The sequence below is a fragment of the Sprattus sprattus genome (assembly GCF_963457725.1).
Source record: "Sprattus sprattus genome assembly, chromosome: 1".
Lineage (NCBI taxonomy): Eukaryota > Metazoa > Chordata > Actinopteri > Clupeiformes > Clupeidae > Sprattus > Sprattus sprattus.
The window spans coordinates 14,424,558-14,434,557 of record NC_137920.1 but is presented as its reverse complement, the minus strand read 5'-3'; the positions used below and the strand labels follow the sequence as shown (position 1 = coordinate 14,434,557).

At 40.3% G+C, this 10,000-nt stretch overlaps 1 protein-coding gene across 1 annotated transcript in view; it reads left to right on the top strand.

Moving 5' to 3' along the window:
• Positions 1–3,259: 3,259 nt before the first annotated feature.
• The window catches only part of LOC308367700 (uncharacterized protein), a gene marked incomplete at both ends in the record, with an annotated part of 8,744 nt that continues 2,003 nt past the window's right edge, over positions 3,260–10,000 (top strand). The window contains 7 exons of the mRNA XM_080841687.1: positions 3,260–3,284; positions 4,507–5,208; positions 5,593–6,294; positions 6,679–7,380; positions 7,761–8,465; positions 8,847–9,548; positions 9,730–10,000. The exon at positions 9,730–10,000 is cut by the window's right edge and continues 362 nt beyond it. Coding sequence (XP_080697813.1) covers positions 3,260–3,284; positions 4,507–5,208; positions 5,593–6,294; positions 6,679–7,380; positions 7,761–8,465; positions 8,847–9,548; positions 9,730–10,000 — 3,809 coding nt within the window. The remainder of the gene's footprint in view (positions 3,285–4,506; positions 5,209–5,592; positions 6,295–6,678; positions 7,381–7,760; positions 8,466–8,846; positions 9,549–9,729) is intronic.

Below are 10,000 nucleotides of genomic sequence, written 5' to 3'. Positions count from 1 at the left end.
TCTCTCTCTCTCTCTCTCTCTCTCTCTCTCTCTCTCTCTCTCACATTAAACCAGACTCTCTTACCCGCCCCACTCAGGATTTAACACTCAATATTAATGACTCCATTGTCACAACTTCCACCCAAATCAAAAACCTGGGAGTCACCTTTGACCCTCTCATTCATGCTCCATGGTAACCACATCACCAAAACAATTATTGTTATTATTATTATTATTATTATTGTTAAACTGAAAGTCGTGGTTCGTAAATTACACATGTATGGAAAATGCGCATCAAGATGCCGGACATGTCTTTTGTATAAATGTATGCAATGAGGATGGTAATACTGACATTTGACCCTTCTGAAAGACAGTTAGAAATATAAAAATGTGGAAGTAAATTTGAAATAGGAGTAAATAATAAAAATGGAGACTAGGAATCTTCTTTAAAAGTAACCATGTCTCTGCTACAAACAGCTATGCATGTAGCATTCCTCTAAGAGAAAATGGATATTTCTCTCACATGTCCTCTTTAAATAAGCAACCCTGCTCATCTCGCCATCAGTTTGGGGGTCCCTGGCCTGAAAAACGTTGTAGACCCCTGCTATATGAGAAGATAGAGGAGAGCTCCCTGTGGTCATGTGATGTACTGGCTTAACTAAAAATGATCAGAGCAGGCCCTCTAGTGGTGAACCTGTAGAACGCCTTAGTTTACAGTAAGAGAAGGGGGGCTGCATGCCGGATGGTGTGCTGGACACACTTGAAAAGTTTCCATTTCAGTTTTGCGCCAAAAAGAGGCGATTGTTTTTAAAGTTGACAACACACAATTAGGAATCTGTGCCTCAATTGAGTGATATTGTGCAATTAGAGAACTTTTTTTGCATTACAAGTTTCTTTTGAAATTAATTTGAATATGCACATGAGCTCCACACTTATTGAATATGTCCGAATTTGCATAGGCAGAAACACCATTCATGTGTATGACAAAAACATTGGCCCTTTCTTCTGCCTTTGCAAATTAGGACATATTCAATAGGTGTGGAGCTCCTGGTTGATAGTGCTGTTCTTATATCAGTCTGGTGAAATACGTAGCAGGAGTCCTGGTTGATAGTGCTGTTCTTATATCAGTCTGGTTCTCTAACAGCAGTCCTGGTTGATAGTGCTGTTCTCATATCAGTCTAGTTCTATAACAGCAGTCCTGGTTGATAGTGCTGTTCTCATATCAGTCTGGTGAAATACGTAGCAGGAGTCCTGGTTGATAGTGCTGTTCTCATATCAGTCTAGTTCTATAACAGCAGTCCTGGTTGATAGTGCTGTTCTCATATCAGTCTGGTTCTATAACAGCAGTCCTGGTTGATAGTGCTGTTCTTATATAAGTCTGGTTCTATAACAGCAGTCCTGGTTGATAGTGCTGTTCTCATATCAGCTGATCTTTACTTTTATCCTCTCAACAGGACTGTGTAGCATTTGTGTGATTCAGTTAATGTGTCATATTTATTTACATTTATATTTAGAGGATATATTTATTAGAGGACATTTGATGTTCAAGTATGTTTGTCAAAGAGTTTCTTTATTCAGATTCATACAAAGTAGAGAACTCAATGAAGCTTTGCCTGAATATACTGTCTGTGAAGAATGAAAACCAGATGTGAACCTTGCAGCTTTTGGCTCGAACCCAATCATGACTGTCTGTTATGCGAGACAAAAGCAGGAGATATTGAGGATCCCCAGCGGTCTTGTTCCATAAAACCACTGTGAATTGCCCTATGGTGGGACTACTCCTACACCAGCTGACTTGTTCATTAACAGTTTTGTTTGCACATATAGAGAAACAACTTCAAACTTGGAGCTTATTCAATGTTCAGGCATGTTAGTCAAAGAGACTCTTTAAATTGATGTATAAGAAGTATAGAACTTACACCCAATCAATATTGTCTAAAGGACATATTTACTGTTAAACATTGCTATGTTATGGCAACATGATACAAGACGCTCCAACACCTTTCAAGCATTGCCTTCTTCAAGGAGTGAGCATTACCTTTAGTCGGCGATTACACACCTGATGTGTCCACTTCACTTTGATGGAACTGGAAACATTTCTATTCGGTTGTTGCAAGATATTGTATCTGCAACTCACTTTGGATGTGTACTCTGTCTGTCTCTCCCTAAGCAAATTACATGTGACCCCCCTCCCCCTCTCCCCTCTAAAACCCTTTGTAACTTGGTATAAGTGCAGATTTGTTTTACTCTTACTACAGAAACGAGATGAAGTGAAGTCCCATGTTTCGTTTGGGTGAAAAGAAATTATTACTGAAACGAATCTCTCCTGTAGAATAAATAATAACTTTTGGGCCAGAACGCTCAGTGCACTTTCCATCTCTCAACAGAGTCCTTAATGGCAGGTTTAGGCTGATAGAGATCATGTCTTACTTGTCATGTCACGTGTAGCGAATGCGTCACACTGAAACACGATAGTAGTGGTGCTATGGTGTAAGACAAACTATTATGCTGATAAACAGGTTTTGGTCCTCTTTCCTGTAAATATGCTCAGAGTGCACTGCAGACAGAAGCACTCAGGTGTGTGTGAGACGAAGACTTCTTTTGAAGATCGCCATTCGGACTAAACCTATATCTACAGAATGGATGATTCTTATTCATGAAGGTAAGACATTATAATTGTACACAGGCGTGGTGGGTGTGATCTCTCATTGACAGGTACATTACATGAGAGTAAGAGATGTAACTGTTAAAGGTAGGAAGAATGCAGTAAATAGAAAAGAAAAAAAAATGTAAAGTTTTGATTCACGTTAACTGCATTGCATGGTTATCTAAATTATAATACAAAGATAACAGGTATATAAAATTAACATTTCAAATCACAGTCTAACTTTGAAACTGTAGTTCAGGAAAGCTCAGGCATGCCTTATCTTGACTTAATTCCACTGGGTTGTGTGTGTGTGTGTGTGTGTGTGTGTGTGTGTGTGTGTGTGTGTGTGTGTGTGTGCGTGTGCGTGTGCGTGTGCGTGTCTGTGTGTGTGTGTGTGCATGTGTGTGTTTGTGTGCGTGTGTGTGTTTGTGTGCGTATACCTTTAAGGCAATTATCTACTTTTTGCACTATTACACTATTATATGTAGTGATCTATAAAGAATGATAGTATACTATTATCTACCATATACTACTATTATAATGCTTTGTTGTCTCCTTTCAAACAGTGTGAACATGTTTCTTTCAGCTATAAGTACTTCATGACACTGAGGACATCTGAGTGAAACTGAAGAGATGGCTGCAGGGGGATCATCTAGTGGTGAGTTCATCAATTTAGCATAATAACCTGTGTGTGTGTGTGTGTGTGTGTGTGTGTGTGTGCGTATGTGTGTGTCAGTGTTTCTGTGAGTCTGCGTGTGTGTGTGTGTGTGTGTGTGCGCCCCCCCCCCCCCCCCCCCCCCCAGGAATCTCACATAGGGTCAATGTGAGGTCACCAAGAAGTGTAGCCTTCCCAGAACACCGTTAAGCGTGACCATTCTGTGTTCACAAGCCCAGTGCTTTAAGTCTCTGAGGCAGTATCCACATGCTTTACATTATTGGATGCGTTATCTGTTCATAGTACTCTAAGAAAATAAGAAACTAAAATTGTGCCCCTTTGCAAACATCTGTCATACAACGTTTAGACGTACCATTATTTCAGCACAAAAATGCAGGACCCAAATATCCCTATGTCATTTTGGCAGGCTGTGTACCTCCCAATGTTTATAACTTGCCGTGTATGGCATCTGTGTCAGTTGGAAAGATGAAACATTTGTGTGGTTTACTAATGTTACGCTCTGGCCTGGTGAAGATCTGAGGGTTAAAAAGTTTGCATTTAGTCTGTGTACAAAAACTTATTTTCTTGATGAATGAATCATGGGGGGAAAACGTTAAAAACGTTGTTTCATAGATATAGTACTGGAAGTGAGCATTTCTAAAGATGTCGGTGGTCAATTTGGATGCTAACTGACTGAAGTTACCACTACTTATCCTTACACCACCCCCTTCAAGTGGCACCCAGTACACCTGCCATACGATAGATACCCAGTGTATCAGTCCAAATGTGGAATTCAAACGTTTCTGACAAGCAGTAATAAGATAATTAGATTGATAGATGAGACTGTAGGAAAATAGTGTATTCAGGAATAAATAGGTTAATCATCAGAAATAATGAATTCCATCGAAACATTGGATATGGTCTATCTGTTTTGCTGTAGACATCTCGCTTGTTGTGAAGCACTTCTGAACAAAATGGAGTAACATATCCTACCGAGCTTAAAACACTTGCTTTCATTTCATTTGTGTTTGCTGGATTTTGGTAGATATGAATAAATACATGGAAATATCAACTCATTTATTACTTACTTCTGAACCTGTATGCCTCTTTTCTTCATTTGTCCCTTGATTGATAAGAAATTATATGTCAATGTAGCCGTTAATTAGGAACAATAGCTTTCTACTGACTCCCTCTCTGATTAATAATATGCTGTTTCTAAATGCAGGTGATATTCCACAGCTCTCAGAGGTGAGCATTGTGCTGCTGGGATTTAAAAATGCTGGGAAGAGTTCATCAGGAAACACCATCCTGGGCAGAGAGGAGTTTGACCTGAAGAGAAGAACAGCTCAGTGTGTGAAGAGACAGGGAGAAGTAGCAGGCAGACAGGTCACAGTAGTCGAGGCTCCTGGATGGTGGAATATCAATCTCAAAGACACTCCTGAGCTCACTAAACAGGAGATTGTGCTCAGTATGTCTCTGTGTCTTCCGGGACCACATGCTGTCCTCCTGGTCATACGTGTGGATTTAGCCGTTACAGAGGACAAGCGAGGCATATTGCAGGAACACCTGGAGTTTCTCAGTGAGAGTGTGTGGAGTCACACCATGGTGCTGTTCACCAGTGAAGACTGGCTGGGAGACACAACCATTGAGCAGCACATTGAGAGTGAAGGGGCCCTGCAGTCTCTAATAGTGAAATGTGGGAACAGATATCATGTCCTCAACAATGAAAATAGAGGTGATGATACACAGGTTACACAGCTGTTGGAGAAGATAGAAGAAATTGTGGCAGGAAACAGCTACCTTCACTTTGAGATGGACAGAAAGAGACTGGAGGAAACACAGGAAAAGAGGAAAAAAGAGGAAGAGAGAGCAAAAGAGAGACTGATGAAGGTGGAGAAGCAAAGACAACACCTCCAGTCACTTAAGAGTGAGTTGTGTTTGAAATTATACAAACCCCCCTCAAAATCACCATACAAATAGGATTATTTCACTTATAAATTGAATGTATTTTTAGCAGTAATGAAACAGTAGTTATTGACACATTAAATGAAATAGATAATGACATACATGTATGTATATTCACATTTGAGTACATTTAAAAGACATTTCATTAACCAATTTCTTTAAATGGTCAGTTTTTAAACCCTATTACTACGGGGATGTTATTCCACTTTTAGGTTAATCTATGTAAAGGTAAATGTCTGAGGTCAAGCTGTTAAACATTAATCATTTCATTGAAATTAAACATGGTTTTACGATTAGAATTTTAATATCATGTATGTCTTTATAATTCATTCAATCTATATCACAGGCAAATCACCTCCACTGTCAGAGTTCAGGATTGTGCTGCTGGGATACAGAAATGCTGGGAAGAGTTCATCAGGAAACACCATCCTGGGCAGAGAGGAGTTTGACCTGAAGAGAAGAACAGCTCAGTGTGTGAAGAGACAGGGAGAAGTAGCAGGCAGACAGGTCACAGTAGTCGAGGCTCCAGGATGGTGGAATATCAATCTCAAAGACACTCCTGAGCTCACTAAACAGGAGATTGTGCTCAGTATGTCTCTGTGTCCTCCAGGACCACATGCTGTCCTCCTGGTCATACGTGTGGATTTAGCCATTACAGAGGACAAGCATGGCATATTGCAGGAACACCTGGAGTTTCTCAGTGAGAGTGTGTGGAGTCGAACCATGGTGCTGTTCACTCATGGAGACTGGCTGGGAGACACAACCATTGAGCAGCACATTGAGAGTGAAGGTGCCCTGCAGTCTCTAGTAGAGAAATGTGGGAAACGATATCATGTCCTCAACAATGAAAATAGAGGTGATGACACACAGGTTACACAGCTGTTGGAGAACATAGAAGATATTGTGAGAGGAAACAGGGGCCATCACTTTGAGATGGACAGAAAGAGACTGGAGGAAACACAGGAAAAGAGGAAAAAAGAGGAAGAGAGAGCAAAAGGGAGACTGATGAAGGTGGAGAAGCAAAGACAACACCTCCAGTCACTTAAGAGTGAGTTGTGTTTGAAATTATACAAACCCCCCTCAAAATCACCATACAAATAGGATTATTTCACTTATAAATTGAATGTATTTTTAGCAGTAACGAAACAGTAGTTATTGACACATTTAATGAAATAGATAATGACATACATGTATGTATATTCATATTTGAGTACATTTAAAAGACATTTCGTTAACCAATTTCTTTCAATGGTCAGTTTTTAAACCCTATTACTACGGGGATGTTATTCCACTGTTAGGTAAATCTATGTAAAGGTAAATATGTGAGGTCAAGCTGTTAAATATTAATCATTTCATTGAAATTAAACATAATTTTACGATTAGAATGTTAATATCATGTATGTCTTCATAATTCATTCAATCTATATCACAGGCAAATCACCTCCACTGTCAGAGTTCAGGATTGTGCTGCTGGGATACAGAAATGCTGGGAAGAGTTCATCAGGAAACACCATCCTGGGCAGAGAGGAGTTTGACCAGAAGAGAAGAACAGCTCAGTGTGTGAAGAGACAGGGAGAAGTAGCAGGCAGACAGGTCACAGTAGTCGAGGCTCCAGGATGGTGGAATATCAATCTCAAAGACACTCCTGAGCTCACTAAACAGGAGATTGTGCTCAGTGTGTCTCTGTGTCCTCCAGGACCACATGCTGTCCTCCTTGTCATACGAGTGGTAGAAGCCATTACAGAGGACACGCGAGTCATATTGCAGGAACACCTGGAGTTTCTCAGTGAGAGTGTGTGGAGTCACACCATGGTGCTGTTCACCAGTGAAGACTGGCTGGGAGACACAACCATTGAGCAGTACATTGAGAGTGAAGGGGCCCTGCAGTCTCTAGTAGAGAAATGTGGGAACAGATATCATGTCCTCAACAATAAAAATAGAGGTGATGATACACAGGTTACACAGCTGTTGGAGAAAATTGAAGAAAATATAGCAGGAAACAGCTACCTTCACTTTGAGATGGACAGAAAGAGACTGGAGGAAACACAGGTAAAGAGGAAAGAAGTAGAAGAGAGAGCAAAAGAGAGACAGATGAAGGTGGAGAAACAAAGACAACACCTCCAGTCACTTAAGAGTGAGTTGAGTTTGATATTTTACAAACCCCCCTCAAAATCACCACACAAATATGAATCTTTCATTTATAAAGTAAATGCATTTTTAACAATAATAGAACAGCAGTTGTTGACACATTAAATTAAATAGACAATGACATACATTTATGTATTTTCACATTTGAATAATGTAATAGACAGTAAATTAATTTATTTAAATTGTCTGTTTTTAACCCAATTACTACGGGCATGTTATTCACACTATTAGGGACATCTATGTGAATGTATATGTGTGTGGTCATGTACGGAAATATTAATGATTTGATTTAAATAAAACATAATTTGTAAGATTAGAATTCTAATATCATATATGTCTTTATAATTCATACAATCTTTATTACAGGCAAATCACCTCCACTGTCAGAGTTCAGGATTGTGCTGCTGGGATACAGAAATGCTGGGAAGAGTTCATCAGGAAACACAATCCTGGGCAGAGAGGAGTTTGACCTGAAGAGAAGAACAGCTCAGTGTGTGAAGAGACAGGGAGAAGTAGCAAGCAGACAGGTCACAGTAGTCGAGGCTCCAGGATGGTGGAGTAAAATCAAGCTCAAAGACACTCCTGAGCTCACTAAACAGGAGATTGTGCTCAGTATGTCTCTGTGTCCTCCAGGACCACATGCTGTCCTCCTGGTCATACGTGTGGATGAAGCCATTACAGAGGACAAGCGAGGCATTTTGCAGGAACACCTGGAGTTTCTCAGTGAGAGTGTGTGGAGTCACACCATGGTGCTGTTCACCAGTGAAGACTGGCTGGGAGACACAACCATTGAGCAGTACATTGAGAGGGAAGGGGCCCTGCAGTCTCTCATAGAGAAATGTGGGAACAGATATCATGTCCTCAACAATGAAAATAGAGGTGATGATACACAGGTTACACAGCTGTTGGAGAAAATTGAAGAAAATATAGCAGGAAACAGCTACCTTCCCTTTGAGATGGACAGAAAGAGACTGGAGGAAACACAGGAAAAAAGGAAAAAAGTGGAAGAGAGAGCAAAAGAGAGACTGATGAAGGTGGAGAAACAAAGACAACACCTCCAGTCACTTAAGAGTGAGTTGAGTTTGATATTTTACAAACCCCCCTCAAAATCACCACACAAATATGAATATTTCATTTATAAAGTGAATGCATTTTTAACAATAATAGAACAGCAGTTGTTGACACATTAAATTAAATAGACAATGACATACATTTATTTATTTTCACATTTGAATAAATGTAATAGATAGTAAATGAATTTCTTTAAATTGTCTGTTTTCAACCCAATTACTACGGGCATGTTATTCACACTATTAGGGACATCTATGTGAATGTATATGTGTGTGGTCATGTACGGAAATATTAATGATTTGATTTAAATAAAACATAATTTGTAAGATTAGAATTCTAATATCATGTATGTCTTTATAATTCATACAATCTTTATTACAGGCAAATCACCTCCACTGTCAGAGTTCAGGATTGTGCTGCTGGGATACAGAAATGCTGGGAAGAGTTCATCAGGAAACACCATCCTGGGCAGAGAGGAGTTTGACCAGAAGAGAAGAACAGCTCAGTGTGTGAAGAGACAGGGAGAAGTAGCAGGCAGACAGGTCACAGTAGTCGAGGCTCCAGGATGGTGGAGTAAAATCAACCTCAAAGACACTCCTGAGCTCACTAAACAGGAGATTGTGCTCAGTGTGTCTCTGTGTCCTCCAGGACCACATGCTGTCCTCCTGGTCATACGAGTGGGTGAAGCCATTACAGAGGACACGCGAGTAATATTGCAGGAACACTTGGAGTTTCTCAGTGAGAGTGTGTGGAGTCACACCATGGTGCTGTTCACCTGTGAAGACTGGCTGGGAGACACAACCATTGAGCAGCACATTGAGAGTGAAGGGGCCCTGCAGTCTTTAGTAGAGAAATGTGGGAACAGATATCATGTCCTGAACAATCTGACCAACACTGATGATCAGGTCACACAGCTGCTAGAGAAGATAGAAGAGATGGTTGCAGGAAACAGTTATCTTCACTTTGAGATGGACAGAAAGAGACTGGAGGAAATGGAGGAGAGCTGGAAACAACAGAGACAGAGAGCAGACGACAGAGAGATGTATGTCTACAGGCAGAAAACAACTCTTGCATATTCAGTTGGTGAGTTGATAAATATTAAAAGAATCATTATTGTAAATGTATGCCTTATCTTTTATTTTAATCCAGTAACTTTAAATTGAGTTAACACTCATCATGTCATTCTTTAATTCAATTTTTGTGTGTTGGTTTTATATACATATCTCCCTCTCAAATTTTTATAATTTGCTGTTTCTAAATGCAGGTGATGTCCCACATCTCTCAGAGGTCAGGATTGTGCTGCTGGGATACAGACGTGCTGGGAAGAGTTCATCAGGAAACACTATCCTGGGCAGAGAGGAGTTTGACCCTGATGTGAGAACACTGCAGTGTGTGAAGAGACAGGGAGAGGTAGCAGGCAGACAGGTCACTGTGGTGGACACACCAGGCTTTTGGATTACTCACACTGTCAAAGACACTCCTGAGCTCACTAAACAGCAGATTGCCCACAGTGTGTCTCTGTGTCCTCCAGGACC